Genomic DNA, 18,263 nt, shown 5'->3' with positions numbered 1-18,263 from the left:
GAACAATAATTTTGTTAAAAATAAAAATGTATACCATTTTTATTCTTCTAATAATTTTGTTATTTTTTCTTCAATACGATTAATTTAGGTTATTTTATCAATTAGTATTCTATATTGTAGAAATTTGAAACCAACTTATTAATTATTAACAAATGTGTCTGTGTTGCTGAAAACCCAAAGATGGATTATAACAATGTGCCACTGTTGCTGATCATAGTGGTTAGAGATTGCACAGAAATTGCGGTTCAACGTGAAAATTATGATAGGTTACAAAATTATTGTTAAGATTTTTAATACATTTATTTAAAGAATACAACGCAAACGTAATTACATAAGAACATAAAATAAATCTGCTTATTGCCTATTACAAAATACTCGTTAGAAACATGTACCTATTTAGATTTTTAACATTAATTTTAAAGTAATTACTGGTTTTTGACGCCTTTCTTTGATGATTTTTGCATGTTGCTCTTGTACAAACTGAGAGGAGGGTCTATTTTGCATCCTAAAGATCGATAAAATTCATGATATTTTAAAATAATGTGATTTTTGCTGCATAAAAAGCTCAAGGCATCTATTTTATTTTTGGAAAGTTTCAGTGGTGCGTTATAGAGCGGTTTTAATTCAATATTATCAGGATTTTAAGCCAGTGGAACTTCTACTGTTTGTTTTCCGAATTAAAATTTGTTTGAAGTTGCTATCACTGTAAGAAGTTTTATAATAAACGGTAAACAGTTCATCTCTAAGTACTTGTAATATTGCAATGTCGGACCACAAAACTTTTTCTCCGTCAGAATTTTAAAACATAATTCGTTCCCATTTTCTCCTGCAAATGTCCTCACATCAAAAAAATTTGTAATGTTCATTTCTGTTATTTTGTATGAAGTACCAGCTTTTTTTGCATTAGAAATTACAGGAATCCACTCTGAAGGAGTGTAAATAGGACCAGATCTTAGCACACGTTTATTCTGTTTTTCAATCAAGGAGTGCATGTTGTCTCCTTAATTTTGCGTATGACCGACAACCAAAAACTGTAAAGTGATTACTACAACTGTTTGCTTACTACATAAAGAAGTAACGAGGTTATAAATTTGTTTCTGTTTTGGCCATAGCAATTGTCTCAGTATAATACAACAGGAAGGCCTTTAGAGCATTCATTTTTAAGAAATGAGTACAAACATGATCCTATCTCGTTAGATCCACGGTTACCTTCTCCTTCGTGCCAAACATAGCAGAAAACATTTAATAATCCTAAGTCAGATATAGTAAGTTATACTTACTTAGCTTTGATTTATAGTAAAAGGAGTTGATGTCCCCACAAGGTATCTGGAGAACTACCTGTAAATCAAAACAGACAGTAATACACTCACCGCTTTGCTTTTTGATTATCTTTATCTTTTTCAATACGTGATAGATATTTTTCCTTTAAATGATGATCATAATTTTCCTGTAATGGGATCTTACTCTTCGCATTTTTATACTCTTCACACGTACCGCACTGATCTTTTTAGGATGGAAAAATGAGATATTAAATTCATTCCTAAAAATTCGTGAGAACATGGTGACATTCCCATAACTTTTATTTTCTTCCATACAAATTGTTTTAAAATCTCTGTAGATGTCAGCTAAAGTTTTTCCTCCATCCATAAACTCCCTGCTTGTTTGGGCACGAAGGTAATGAGATTCAATGCGTGGTATCGAACTTATATGCTCTCTAATTCCTTCCTTTATATCATCTGAGACTTTTACCTGATGCCTATGTTTTCCCCTTTTATCGTTTTCTAAAATTCCTTTTTTCTTATCTACTACTGTACGAAAAATTCACAAAAAACGTTTATAACACTAACTGAAATCACACCACAAACGTGGCTCTCAGAATAATGTGACAGTGTTGTTGTCAAGACCTACCACTATTAGTAATTAATAGTAGTATAGCGCATTTAATTTGAAAAAAAAATATCTAAATATTTCTGCAACACTGTCATAAGTGAGTTGTTACAGTTTTGCTGAATAGAGTTGTACAAAAATAGTTATTGCTATAACAGACATAAGTCGCCATCTAGCGCTTATAACACAAAATATCTTTTCGACAGTGATGCTGACGAAAGTTTAACAAAATACCCATTTAATGCACCAAACATAAAAAATACTGAATTTCGACTTATGACAGTGTTGTTTCTGAGGTGCGATAGGTACCTATTATTGCAATTTTATTTCAGTCCTACTGTGCTCCAAAAAGAAACGTTTTAAAGTTATAAGCAAAGAAATTAAAAAAAAGAACGATGTTTTTTAGCATTTTTAAATATTTTCATTTTTTTATTAAAATGTCCGACTTACTTGAGAAGGAGAGAAAGCTAGTTACTGTTATTGAAGTTATCACACAACTTCTGCAAAAATGAGAATGCCACCTCCCACATTCACAAGAGTCCACAGATTTTAGATTTGTCAACACTGTGCTTGCCTCAATAACTTGCCATATTTCTGCGACCCGGTGTGCAAGTACTTGGAACGAAAACGAGAAACGACCGTGCGCGAGTCGCGGAGAAATATTGCAAGTATCTTAAATAATTCATATTGTCAATTGAAATTGTCAAATTGACGTATATTTCATACCTTCTGTCATGGAAGCAGAAAAATTATATATTGCTCCACAATATTCATATGATATGCAATTATTATATAAAGGTAAATTTAATTAATTGTATTTTGCTTGCAGTACTGCATTTTAATAACTAATTTTATTTACTACATACAATTGTTTACGTTTGCATAACATAACCTGCATCTTATTTTTTCTTCTTATTATTTTTTTGGATTATGACCTTGACAATTATCCAGCAACAAGGACTAATATAATTGGCCAATATAATTAAAAGTGCGAATAAAAGTACAGAGCGTAGAAATAGAGGTCGCTTTGCCGAATGAAAAGATCAAAATTATACAGGGTGTTTGGTAATGAATGGGCCATAGCTAAACCTTAGATTTCTGAGATTAAAATAGGTCGATTTAGGCTAACTTACTTTAGTACAAAAGTTGATAATAAACGAAATACAAGGTGTCAAAGTTAAACTTTTATTTTATTTATTCTTGAATATTTCCTGTCAGGCAAGGGATAATAACACGAAATTTGGTAAGCGGGGGTTTTTTTGGGACGAGAAATCTAAATTCGCCATCAAAAATTATGTTTTACCCAGAGGACGCTACATACGCCTTTCACCGCTCATTTAATACATTCAATTTTTTTTATTACCCACTCACATACTTTTTGAATAAAATCTTTTATTCTCTTAATATTTTTACTTAGAAATATATACTACATACATCTCGCTATCTCAACCTCTTTCGAGATAAACGTATTTAAATCTGCGATGCAACATAATTTTTTGCTTAATATCATTGTAGTTACACCAGAAAAATAAACTTAAACCATAATAGTTTCCAAAAATGGAATTTTCGATGTAATCGAAACAAATAAATATGAGAACTTGCACAATTACATACTATGGTTTCAAGTTTATTTTTCAGGTGTAACCGCAATGATATTATGCAAAAAATTATGTAGCATCGCAAATTTAAAACGAGTTTATCTCGAAAACAGTTGAGTTTAGCGAGATGAATGTAGCGAATGTGCGCTAAAAGACGTATGTGGCGCCCTCTGGGTAATACATAGTTTTTGGCGGCGAATTTAGATTTCTCGTCCCAAAAGATCCCCGTCGAAATATTCAAGAATAAATAAAATAAAAGTTTAACTTTAACACCCTGTATTTCGGTTATTATCAACTTTCGTACTAAGGTAACTTAAATCGACCTGTTTTAAGCTCAGGAATCTAAGGTTAAGCTATGGCACATTCTTTACCAAACACCCTGTACATAATTACGTTTTGTTTTTATGCTATGAATTCTATTTTAGAGACAACCAATCGTTATGCGATGATATCGAAAAAACATTTTCTTTGAAAATGGTTTCGGACGTCACAAGATTAGATAAACATACTTTCAAATGGGATAGGCACTGCCCACAAATTATAGTATTTCATGCTTCCATGAGAACTCAATTAGCTAAAAGTCACTTTGTCAAGAACCACATCTTTGTTGTTCAGGTAAATATATTATATATAATATGAATTTTCATTAAAATACTTGTGTATAGAAATACGTAATATCATATCAAAGACTTTAAGTCACCTCAATCTACAGAATAACTGACAGGTGCACACCTATACGGGGTGTTTCATTAATAACTGGAAATATTTTAACTGTAGATTTCTGGGCTCAAAATATTAAGGTACGACTCAGATCACCTAGTCCGAAAATGCTTACAAGAAGTGTCGTTTGATACGTTGTTTTAATATTAAATTATTATCTATTATTATTATCTAAATACCATGTATAGTAATAAAATTTAAGAATACATATATTTAGTTACATAAGATATCATCACTGAAGTATTAGGTATTTGGTTTACATTTTTTCCTCTTAATTAACCATTAATAATTAGTTTATTGTACAACAAGTGAGAAAAAAGACATATTTCTCACGAGCGCAGAAGTTTGTTGGCACGAGCCGAAGCACGAGGCGAGGGACGCAAATCAAGCGAGGGAGAATTATGTCATTTTCTCATGTGTTGTACACTGTACTTTTTCTATGGATGCGGTTTTGTCAAAAGTCCAAACTTCAAAATTAAATAATTTAGGTGCTTTTACGTATATTATATACATAAATTAAAATAAAATACATATACATGTAGGTATGTAATATTCTTAAAATTTATTTACCTACGTTATTTATTTAAAATTCTAATTAACAGTTATTTTCGAACAGTTTTGAAAGGTAATTCCTGGAAAGTTTTGCTCCAATACATTTTATTTGACAACATTAATTGTGTTTGTATTGTGCATGTTACAATGGAAACGGCAATCATATATGGAAAACCGTACGAGAACCCGTGAGAAAAAATATTTCTCACTGCAATGGCCGACTTTTCTCACTGCATGAGAAATTGTTCGTTTTAAATGTATGTAAGTAGTGAGAGAAGTTGCACATTGTATAGCATCCTTAGAAAAAATTAATTTACTTCGGGTAATTATTATAGTGTATAATAAATACTTAAAATTATAGTCAGAAATATTTTGTGAGATTTCCAATATCGTGTACCTATAACAAAATGCCACTCATGTATAAGACATTGGTTATTAACATCAGAATTGAGGGGGTCAAACATAAAAGGGTTTAAGTGCAGTTTTGATAGTTCTGAGATAATCAGCTTCAAAGTTGTTTGAGTGTTATAAATTCTAGGAGTCATTAAACTAAAACATGTCTCATACAGAAGTAAAAACTTCAAGTTGTATACTGATATAAAATTGTTTATTAAAAAACTTCATAAAATGTCGTGCAAAACGTTTTCGTTCTAATTCAGAACATCTTCAGTGCCTGGAATGAAGTATTTCCACGTTAGATTAAGGCGAAAAGGTTAAAATTGTGACTGTTAATAAGAAAAACATGTAGAGAATACTTATATTCTGATAAGTAATTGTAACTAGCACACTATTTAAAGTGGTAACTTCATAATACATGGTTTACATTTTAAATTTTATGAAAAGATGGAGACTATCAGTCGATGTTACAAGATTAAATTAAGTACATGCTTAAACAGCACGATGCTTCTCTGCTCGAAAAAACTAGGTACTTGCCAGTTCAATGGGCACAGACCAACTGATAAAATAGGAAATGGACTTTCAATAGGCCTTTTCATTCACAGTCATTTGTTTCGAGCTTCTGCCATAGGTCACATAATATTAATATATCTACGTCATATGTTTTTGGTATATATCAATGATACAAACCAAAGACGTATGACGTAGATATATTAATATTATGTGACACATGTCAGAAGCTCGAAACAAATGACAATCGATGAAAAGCCCTATATGACAAAGAGTGACATGACAAGACAAGATAAAGTCAATATTTGGTTAAGAACTGTTTGAAATTGTAATTAAAATTGTTTGTTTAAAATTCTTTTTAAAAAATTAGAATCTATTGTAAAGTCTGAATTAGCAACTCTCTATTCCAGAACAAACTTTTGGATTGTTGGATATAAGGTGGGTATGTTTCATGGTTAAAAATGTGACGTCATCAATTGTAAAATGATAAGGTGAAAGTTTAATTTAGTTTAACAAAATGAGACATATACTACATAGTAAACAATTAATGACCTGACGTGGAAATATTGGAGCTAAGCAAAGCAAAAATTCTAATTTTAATTGTTTTTAGAGAAATGTACTGTTGGTTGCCTAACATGATGGGAAATGTTTGGATTTAGCTGCATACTATTATAATGCACAAACCATACATACTCATAGACGTTTCACGACCATGTTAATCTTTCGGATCGAATTAACGCCATCTCTTGATTGGAATGGGAACTAAATTGACAAATTTTAGTTACGTGGGAATTTCAAATTATAAATTTTGCGGGATTTTTGATGAAATTTCGCAGAAAATTAAAACAACAGAAAGACAATTCAATGTTTTCTTCAATATTTTACTGAAAACTTCAAATATTCCAATTTGTTTTCAAAATGCTAAACACTACTGCCATGTGTCACGTGAAAGCACTGATGTGTAATATTGAGTTAAATGAAAATTTTTGAAAGAATCTTGTAGGATGATTGTTTAGATAAATATTACCTTATAATCTTTTACAACCTTCCAAAAATATATAGGCCCGAAATGTTGATGACACACTTGTCTATTAAAATAAACTGTTTCAGGATCTATTATATTGTTTTTTTTTAATGTGGAGAAACACAACACGGGATGATCAATGTAAACTAAAAATTCTACTCATTAAAACGGAGAGGAGATTAATACAATTGATTAAAATTGTGATTAAACCTAATTAAAAACGTAACACCACTATAATAAAATAATTAAGCCACAAACTGTAAAATTAAAAGTAAATAACAAATTAATTTAATTGTCAACTGTCAGTTGTTAAATTTGACAACAGAATTGACTGACAGCGACATCTCTGGATTGGAATGGTAACTAATTTGCTGTCTTGACCTTGACAATTTACGTGAAACGTCTATGAGTATGTATGGTTTGTGATTATAATGATTAATTATGTCTGTTAAAAATGGGAGAGGAATTGTCGAAAAATTAAAGTAACTAAAATGTATAACATATTAGATAAGAATAAGGTTATAACATATTAAAAAATCACTTAAATCGGACAACAGGTTTGGAAACTTCAAGACATCAAATATGACCCTTTTTTAAGGTGTCCGGTTAATCTTGCACCCCAGTGTATAAAATGATAAAAATAAAAGGGTGTATTATCACTCTTACTATATCCTTCCTTTTTTCAATTATTTAAAAAATGTACTTGAATCGGTACATGGTGTTGATAAATGTTAGTAGTAAAACGGTTCAAGTGCAGATGTTAACTACAATATTACTAATCATTTTTATCCCAGCTGTTATCCACAGTGTAACTACAACTGGGATCGTTGCATAATACTTAATTATTCTTCAAAATTGGTCACAAATCTAATATTTATTTACTTGGAATTAATCCTGTATTAACATGTTTTTACACATTACAGAATACTAAAAATAGTTTTGTGGTAAAATGGTTCAAGCGCAAGTAAACCTGTTTACTACCAAAGTAAGCTGAAATTGTTTTCAGCGAACTAAAGATGTAATGGTGATAGATAGCGACTGTAGGGCGAAATATGCTTAGATCGTTTTACCACCAAGTTACAATACCATTTAATTTGCGAATCTGTACTTACAGTAAAATTTTAAAAAGTGTACTTAAACCCTTTTACTTCTAACGCCCTCAATTGGTCTATTAAATTCCAATAAGCGATGCAGTGCATGTAAACAACGATTTAAGTTGTTAAAGATGTTCAAAATTTGTCTACTCGTTCCGTAATAGGTATACCTATATTATTAAATTCACTTTATCACTTCTTCTCTTTTCTCGAATATTAGTTTTTATTGTATAGTATATAAATTATTGTAATCACCGAATACATAGATAGTGAAAAAATAATCTTATTCATTAAACTAATGAGTAATTTACGCGATTATACAAGTAACTATTATCCAAAAATATTCAAAAACTGGACGGAATAGCAATCTAGTTCGTTGCTGATGACAACATCGCTGTCAACTAATGTTTACATCTACTGCATAGCTTATGTGAAAAACAGTAGGTATTTTGCCATAATAACTTAATGTATATCCAAGGTTGCAGCCTTCAGCATTTGAATTGTTTAGAATTAATGCAGTATCTTAACTGTGTATTTAACTACTATGAATAATATTCTCTCGTTGTTTAATTTTTCTCCTCTTGACATCCCTACAATTCTCTAAAGGAAGATTCATATTTATCCGTTCGGGCACGTAGCGTTTCGTTTCCGAAAAATATTGATTTTATGGTTTTAAATATAAACAATACTTGTTCAAAATACTTGTCCAAAAATACTTGTCCAAAATATTAGATACTATCCAAAATACTTGTGTACGTATTTCTTTAGGCGCTCACTATACAAGTCCTATTTAAAGTTTCTATTGGGAAACTGGAGAATTTCCTCTTCGTTTTAGAAGACAATATCTGAGCCTATCTTACGCAGCTGCAGTGTCATCAAACCGTAATAATCCAGTACTACATAACGTTTTCGCTGGTCGATTTACAAATAAATTTCAACAATCACATCAAATTGATCATCCTTTTTACTTCCGTATACAATTATACTTATCAAAATTAAACTTCCATTTTCCAAAATCTTACGATACTTCTTCAATCCAGATCCCTGCACCATGGACAATACCTCTTCCTGCTATCGATATCAGTCTAACAAACCTAAGAAAATCAGAGATATCATCAATCGCCATAAAACAAAAATTTCATACACTATTAAATAGATATGGCAGTACCTACAACGTATACACCGATGCGTCAAAAAATGAAGACAAGAGTTGGAGCGGCAATTTATACCGAACACTCCGCAGTAAGTTTCAAGTTGCCGTCAACTACCACCATTTTTTCGGCTGAATTATTCGCAATCCTAAAAGCACTATCGTTAATACAAAACAAAAACAGAGAAAAGTGCATAATAATCACAGATTCTCTAAGTTCATTATCCTCACTAACTCAATTATATTGTGAAAATCCCCTACTACTTCTGATTAAAAAAGAGCTTGAAAACATTTCAAATAAACACATCCAAGTTAATTTTTTATGGGTGCCTTCTCATGTCGGAACTGAAGGCAATGAAGTAGTAGATAAATTAGTTAAAAGTGCCTCAACTAACCCTGTGTCCGAAGAAAGTAACAAATTGATACAAAACGATTTAAAACCACTCTTAAAACAAAAAATGATTTAAAGACGGCAACAAACTTGGAACAACACCCCATCAAGGCTATACGAAGTTAACAAACACCCACATCCTTGGAAACCAAAAATAAAAGACAGAAGAGAACAAGTGATACTTACCCGTCCCGTATCGGCCATACAAGACTTACTCATGACTATTTACTACAACGCAAAAATAAACCAGTGTGTGAAGTGTGCAACAGTGAACTAACGGTAAAACATTTTTTAAAACAGTGTCCCAAATATAACAGTGAACGACGGAAGTATAACATACCCGACTCCCTAAAAGATGCCCTCGAAGAAAATACACATCTAAAAAAATATTTTCGTACCTTAAAGACTGTCAAATACTTCAAAAGATCTAAAACCCATATTGTAACACACATATCATTATTAACTTATGTATATACATTGTTTATATAAATTATTGTTACATTAACCTAAATGCGCTAATATAATAATAGCAAGCTGAAAATTTGTTAATAGCTTAAGAGTGTCTAGTCGGACAAAACTTTGACATATGGGAACACTGGAACAGGGGAAGTTTTAATTGTGGAACAGGTTAAAAATTTGGAACGGTCAGACCACGAAAACGGCACATGTATTTTGTCCGACAGAACAGACTTAAACTCTCCGAACAAAGATTAAACTCTCATGCAAAAATCAGACTGCTATTTATCACCAAATAGGCGTTTTAATGAGTGGAACATGTAGAATATGTCAAATGACAGGAATTAGGACAGGTGATAAATAGCAGTCTGATTTTTGCAAGAGAGTTTAATCTCTGTTCGGAGAGTTTAAGTCTGTTCTGTCGGACAAAATAAATGTGCCGTTTTCATGGTCTGACCGTTCCAAATTTTTAACCTGTTCCACAATTAAAACTGCCCCTGTTACAGTGTTCCCATATATCAAAGTTTGTCCGACTAGACACCCTTAAGCTATTAACAAATTTTCAGCTTGCTATTGATCAACTTTTTTTTCATACGCGGGATCCAGACCTATAATGACTGTGCGTGGTCGATGCGTTATTATAATAAAAAAAATATAAACAATTCATACTGTCCGGAGCCATGGGCGCCCATACCCATGAGCAGGGGGGGGCGTGCCCCCCTAACTTTTATAGCCAATGTCCGGAGCGTATAGTATCAGACAACTCTGTAAAATCAGGTTTTTATATTTTTCGGAAACGAAACGCTACGCGCCCGAACGGATAATAGGGAGTTTTTGTGCACACAAATACGTAAACGTAACGCATCTTTTTGACATATACGCTTGCGCATTAATGGTTGAACTCCCGTATCGCGATACGTATTACCTAAGGTTACGGGCTGGTACGTTAGGTTCATACGCATCCCTATCGAGCCGAAAGTCACCGAATGCACACGAGGATCTTGCCCGATTACCTAACAAATGAACATTTCATCAGCGTACTACCCGTTTATAAACATTTTAAGGTTATATTGGTTTAGTCTATTTGAGTAAAATTATTCTGTGTTTGTAATTGGAAATTGGAACTTCATAATAGATTTAAAATTTTATTGTTTTTAAGTTGTCTATTAATAAAGCAAAACAAACAAATCTTGTATTAATTTAAGAAATACAGTTACACAATTAATCACTAGATAAACAAATGACCTAATTTCAGTAAAATTTTCAAATAAATATTACCAAACTATTTACATTATACTGGAATTCTGATGTAGGTACAATAATTTACAACTAAAAAGTAGGTATAAAAAAATGTTAACCTAAGGAAAAATAATATTTTTATATTTAAATAGAAGCAATTAAAACCATACAATTTCATCATTCATTTATCTTTTTTTACATTTGTATATTGTGTTTTTTGTTTAATATTTTTGTTTTATTTTTTTAATGTCAACGGAATTTAAAAATGACTTTACGATTTGCTTTACGTTACGCTAAGGCAGTTACAAAAACTACCTATTTTAACATTCATCCTCTACGACACGTTAGTTGCTTTACGTATACGGAGATGCGTTACGTTACGTAGCAACAAAAACTCCCTACTATGAATCTTCCTTTAATACATATTCCGAAACTACTCCCATTTAGAGCAGCACCTACCCTTGCGTCTGATAAAAGAATAAGTAAAACCCCCACATGTTATGTAGCAGTTAGTTACTATCATAATAATTATTTAATATTATTTTATTTTAGGATAAATCATTTTGTCTGGGTCCAGCCACATTTAAGAAATTAGTAACTGATCTAGAACTTACAGGAAGTGTGATACAAACGCATATAAATTCACCTCGGACGACAGCGTACCTGGCCACTTTATTAGCTCAAAATGAAAAGATAAAAAAACTTATAGCATTTAGTGCAGGAAAAAGGTAAAGAACTTTTTGTTTGAGATTATACAGGGTGTCCAGAAACTCCACCGACAAATGAAGACAGGAGATTCCTCAGATAATTATAAGACAATTTAACCAAATTCATCTAGTCCGAAAATGCTTCCTAAGGGAGCTAGAGCTCTTTGAAGATGGCGCCTTGTAATTAGTTTTTCTTAAATACCTCCAGAACGCTTCTAGTTAGAAAAAAGAAAATTGGTACCATATTTATCTACCAGAGATAAATCGAATACATCCATTGTGAATTTCAAGTACCAGTCATAGGCGTCCGTTTTGGGTGGGGCAACGGTTATGTTATCGCATAACTTTTTAAATTGTGAGGTATTCTAGTACTAAAAGGTACTCCTGTTTTAAGTCGATTGGACACACCATTTTATAGAAAAATCGATTTGAAAATTTTTCGTTTCCTGAGTTTGAAAAAAAAGTGAAAATTAAAAAAAAACGATGTATTTTACTAACTTAAAGCAAGGGTAACTTTAAGTACTAGAATACCTCATAATTTAATAGTTTAGTGTCAAAAATTCTTAAAAATTGAAGACAAAAAAGGTATGCGATAAAATAACCGTTGACCTACCCAAAACGGACGCATATGACCGGTACTAGAAATTCGCAATTAATGAAATCGACTCATCTCTGGAATATAAATAAACGTACCAGTTTTCCTTTTTCTAAACAGTTTTTTTAATAATTTTTTTTTTGATATTTAAAAAACGAAAAATTTTTACATTGATTTTTCTCGAAAACGGTGTATCCTATCGACTTAAAAGGAGAGTACCTTTTAATACTATAATACCTTACATTTTAATAATCTAGTCTCAAAAATGCTTAAAAATTAAAAACAAAAAAGTTATGCGATATTATAACTATTGCCCTACCCAAAACGGACGCCTATGACCTGTACTAAAAATTTGTAATGAATGGAATCGATTTATCTCTGGAAGGAGACATTTTTGGACTAGAAGAATTGGGTTAAATTGTCTTAAAATTATCTGAGAAATCTCCTGTCTTCATTTGTCGGTAAAGTTTCTGAACACCTTGTATAAATAATATTTTTCATGGTAAGGCTCGTGACCAGTTTGCACTGTTAAATCAGAGGATTCCAAATATTCTTGGTAAACACAGTATATTTTAAAGCACAACTTTATTACCATAAAAGATATTATTATGTATACTTAAATTGCAAAAGAATAGATGTCATCAACCATCATTAATACGTCAGTCAAATCAGACATGTTGGATTAGGTGTCAAAACGGTGTTACTAAGTGAAACAAAAATTAAAGAATTACCAATATTTTACCGCTTGTTTATATTTGTACCAAGCTTTAACAAGCACCACCTGTTCGTTCTGTTGGCGGATATCGCACATAACACTCGCTTTCCAGCCTGTCTTCTTATTCTTCTTCTACTTTTTGTGTAGACATGACTCAGTCTGTTTTTTAATATGCCTCCAGTAAGTTGGCGTTTCCATCGTTTTTGTGGTTTTCCCACTGATCGTCTTCTTTTTGGGAGAACCCTCTGTCGCCATCCTTACTATACTCTATTTCTTGGCAGTCGGCTTATGTGGTCGCTCCATCCATAGTATCTTACTATCGATGTTTTGAAGGGTTTTCATCTCTGATGTTTCTAGAATTATTTTTATCTTTAGGGGATTATGCTGCTTGATCTTCATTCTTGTGGTATTCTGTTTTGTTCTATTATTTTTTGGATTAGTTTGAATAATTCTTTTGTCAGATCTTGACCTCCGTACTTTAGGAGTTCAATCAATATTCTGTCCTCTCCTGGTGATTTTTTATTTTCTAATTTCCTTAATGCTTCCTTTACCTCTGCTTCCTCAATGTTTATGTCTTCGTTTGTTGTCACTTCAGGTCTTGGTGTTTCATTATAATCACCTCTAGCAAATAGAGATCGAAAGCAGTTTTCTTATGTTTCCTTCTGAATATGTTTCAATTTTATTAGATCGATAATATCAGAGGACAAAGAAAAAAAATGAACGAACTAATAAAGCCTGTTTTGTTGCTTCCCAAAAAAGATCGTCTTCATATAGCTGCTCATGTCTTTTAAGTATTTATTTAGGATTCGTTGGAATATTCGACTCTAGCGTGCTGTAAAACATTCAAATACTGTCACAAGAGGATTTTCTTAGATAGACTTTAATTAATAACACTTTTTATCAACAAAATCGTGATACATCTTCTTACGTCTATTCAAAAGACATATTTGAGCAGCAAGAACTTCATGATTAAAACTGGAGTTAATTATGAGTATAGGGAAACTATGGAGTACTATTTAAATTATTATATGAAACTATATCGAAATCTTGTAAATTTTTTTATTTTTTAGGAAAGATGAGTATGAATCTTATTTTAACGAATTAGGAATGTCAAATATTAGGTTATTTTCCGATAGACTGATTGATACCCCCGCTGATGCCAATTATATGGAAGAAGTAGTTGCTGTTTTTGCCACACCGCCAAACAGTTACTCTGCCGTTTTAGATCCGATCGATTTGGTGAGGTTTTTTATTATTTTTGGCCTAATTATTTTATATTTTTCCATATTTTTTCTGTTAAGATTACATGCATATGTTACAGTTCAAGTTGATTATCCAGTTGGAGTTGACTATTCCTAGTTCGAGTCAACTTAAACGGCTGGTTTTAGTAAAAGTTGGTTATAAGATATAAAATCAGGATAGACTCCAACTAGAAAAAGTATAATCCGCCCAATTCCATTTAGTAAGAGTTGATTCACACAAACAACCGATTTTAGAAATTAAATGTTACTGGATATGTTCAAATCGTGATAAGTAGTTGAAATGTTCAAAACAAAGAGACGCACACTCATCAAAAAAGCACGTGAGATTATACTTACTCAAATAATCTACATTTACTGCATCGATATGGGAATAGTCAACTCAAACTAGTAAGAGTTGATTATATTTTTCCCGTGATCTAATTTTACTAACAAAGCTTAGGAAGAGTCTACTTTAACTAGTAAAAGTTGAATTAAATTTTTCAAATAAACTCTTACTGCTCGTTTTAGTTGGAGTTGACTCGAACTAGCAATAGTTAGCTCTAACTGAGAATCAACTTGAACTGTAACATATATACGTTTTACGACTAGTCACCAGTCTGGCAGATTCTTTGACAATCTTAGTAAACATAAATGGGTGTAACATAATATCCCAGTTATATCAATAGACTCAGAAAAATCTAATAACACAGAACCAGCAAGGATAGAACAGAGGAAAGAATTATGAAAGGCAATAAAACATATGGAATGAATATAAATCCGCTGAGATGCAAGACTCTAAGTGTAATCGAACAAAGATAAACCTGTATAAGACCTTAATGAGACCTTTTATTACATATGGGATGGAAACAACGACGATTAAAAAGAAAGAGGAAAATAACTTTCTAAAATTTGAAAGAAAACTAATGAGAACAATACTGGCCCACAATGTAACAAGAGAGGGAGAAATAAGAATGAAAACAAATGCCGAAATTGAAGAAGAATTAAAGAAAGAAAATAATATAGTCAGATACATAAAGTATCTGGATATCAGGATAACTAACTGGACACCACTATGGCCCAGGTGTAGAGGAAGGTCTAGAAGAAGATGGCTGTATGATGTAGAAGAAGACATAAGAGCAATGAATGTGAAAGGACTGGAAAGTTCAGTGCAAGGACAGGAAGAAATGGAAAAGAGTCACGACAACAGCAAAGACACAGCAAGCTACAAATGACAGGAGTAATCCACCTCATCTAGGAATAGGATTTTGAACGCCATGGCGTTAGCTATAATCTCTAGGAATTGCAATGCTTAATAAATGAATAAATAAACTCTAATATTTAATATATTTCTATTTATTTCATTATTCAGTATTAAACTAATAATGATAATATCTTTTAGGTGTGTAGCCGAGGTGGAGACCTATCCATGCTAGAAATATTAACTGAAACAGGAGATAGCAAGGAAGCTAAAGAGAGAGTGTCAGGTATTCTCGAAGAGCAACAAAAAACGTTACGATTTGCCATGTCAAGACCGCAAATACAATTTGTCCTCTATGAAACTCATTCGGAATTGGAAGCAGAAAATACGCAAATGGTTGACAAAACTTTGACAGAAATTAATAAGATAGCAAAAATGCAGCATGCTATGCTACAAGGACAACAAACCAAGAATATTTTGCCTCCTTCAGATGTATGTTCTTAATTACATATTTAAATTATTTAACAAACAGCTATTTTTATAAAAATAATAATATTTTAGCTTCTGCAAACTACTATCTCTCTTTAGCTCTTCTTAATAGTTGTTTAAAATTTAGCCATGTCCATTGTCAGATGTTTCTTAGCCATGATAGTATTTTCCATTCTTCCTTCATAGTCCTCCCTTTCCCTCAATCTTTCCTTTCATTATTAGTTGAGCATATTGGTACTTGTTATTTTCTCAGTATGTGGCCTAGGTATGATATTTTCCTAACTATCACAATGTTGAAAAGTTCTCGTTCCTTGCATATGATACGAAGCACTTCTTCGTTTGGGTATGCTATGTCCATGTAAGTTTGAATTTGCAGTTCTAAGTCGACATCGAAGAGAAGTCTCCTGGCTTCTAGTTTCTTCATATAGAGGTCGATACTCAGACATTATTAGGTATGTCTGAGTCAGGCTCTTACTATAACGGCCATATAGATGAAGAGCACTTCATTCCAGTTCGAGTTACCAAAAGTGGTCTTGCTAGAATCTAGAGAGGTGAAACCTCAAAACATATTGTGTAGAACAATTAGTGTTGCCCGAAATCGGTCTTGGTCTTGCAGTCTTGGTCTTGTTTTTGCGTTTTTTCAAGACCAATACCAAGACCGCCTGCCTAATTTGAGCAAGACCAAGACCAAGACTTACCGTGCAAGATTTGAGCAAGAACAAGACTAAGCCTGCAAGACTCTTGCGCCTTGCAGTTAGAACTGAGGGTCGTTTTAGAGAGTATATTAGTTCGGGTATATTCTTAGATACTCTATGAGAGGCAAAAAAATTTTTAACAAAAAGTTGGAATATTTGACTTATGCGCATTACGAACAATACCACAAACATACATAGCAGATCAAAATATCTATTAAAATATCACTTGACACATTTGACACGTACTCAGAGATCATTATTACAATGCAAAAATAAAATACTTTTACTCACAATCGGTTAGTAATTTATGGATTTCTAACCTTTGAAGTAATCAGGAAGCGACTTATTACTTACTTTACTTTCCCAGCTAGCCTTTCCCGGCTAGCATCTATCACTTTTCTACCTGCAAATGTCAATGTCATTTTTGATTAAAAGATGGTTTAGAAAGAATAGAACCCACTCAACATTTATTTAATTAAGAAACAACAACAACAATAACAAAAAGAAAACTATTTGGAATTAAAAATATTAATAGTTACATTAATAAATCTAAATGTCAGATTCAACAAACTTATTTTGTTACCTAGCAACGATCTCACAGGTTACTTAAAATAATTCATCTTAGCACATAATGAAAATGGATACAGTATTTGAAACGAAATTATTATTGGTTGATTGTGAGTATTAGAAATCCATAAACTACTAACCGATTGTGAGTAAAATAGTATACAAACCTCGCGGGAACTCATTCTAGACTCGCGTCTGTAGTTTACCTCGGTGCTTCGCACCTCGGTAAACTACCTTGCCGCTCGGCTGAAATAGAGTACTTTCCCGCTAGGTATGTAATATACTATTACAATCTTTCCCAGCAGACGACATTTTCGGTCTGAAATTAATTGTCCAGGTTTTGAGAATAGCCGGCCTTTATTCATAAATTAATATTCTTGCGTTGCGACCTTGCGATGCCGACAAAAATGTCGTTAAAAATCTGTAGTTGATAAAAAATATACATATTACATCTTATCGGTATATAGAATAGTAAGACTATTATGTATATTTTTTCTGTTGATTGTACAATGGCCTCATTCAGTTAGACAAAATTTGATGAAAGAATGCGGCTAATACTTAAAAGTATTAATAACGAGATACATTATTGCAGATACTGCTGGCTATACATACCCTGTAAACAAAATAACGAAATATTTAATAACGATATACTGTCTACCAAGGCATTGAACAAAGAAATATTACAGTGAAATGTATGCAAGACAAAAGCACATTTATAGCAGTTTTTCTATAGTTAAATTAAATTGCTAATTTGTTTTATCAATCGACTGTTCTTTTGTTACTCTTTGTGTTTGCTGATATACACTACTCCAAGAAATTAACGCGCCACCTTAAAAACGGGTCATTTTTTATGTCTTGAATTTCCTAAACCTGTTGTCCGATTAAAGTGATTTGTTTAATATGTTATAGCCTTATTCTTTAACAATATCACTGTAATAATACTATTGCTAGGCAGGTAAATTGTCATTGTATACCGGGTGTACCAATCAAACTGGTTTTTTTTTCAAAGTTCGCATCACCCTATGCCCTATGGAATATT

General features: G+C 32.1%; 1 protein-coding gene across 4 annotated transcripts in view; it reads left to right on the top strand.

Moving 5' to 3' along the window:
* LOC126886472 (uncharacterized) overlaps window positions 1–18,263 on the top strand; it is a 614,879-nt gene that overhangs the window by 476,410 nt on the left and 120,206 nt on the right. For all 4 annotated transcript variants that reach the window (XM_050653425.1, XM_050653424.1, XM_050653427.1 and 1 more), the window contains 4 exons: window positions 3,911–4,100; window positions 11,570–11,745; window positions 14,105–14,273; window positions 15,675–15,965. In XM_050653425.1, coding sequence (XP_050509382.1) covers window positions 3,911–4,100; window positions 11,570–11,745; window positions 14,105–14,273; window positions 15,675–15,965 — 826 coding nt within the window. The remainder of the gene's footprint in view (window positions 1–3,910; window positions 4,101–11,569; window positions 11,746–14,104; window positions 14,274–15,674; window positions 15,966–18,263) is intronic.

Source organism: Diabrotica virgifera, chromosome 6 (genome assembly GCF_917563875.1).
Source record: "Diabrotica virgifera virgifera chromosome 6, PGI_DIABVI_V3a".
Lineage (NCBI taxonomy): Eukaryota > Metazoa > Arthropoda > Insecta > Coleoptera > Chrysomelidae > Diabrotica > Diabrotica virgifera.
The sequence above is the reverse complement of the archived record's forward strand: the minus strand, read 5'-3'. Positions and strand labels throughout refer to the sequence as shown.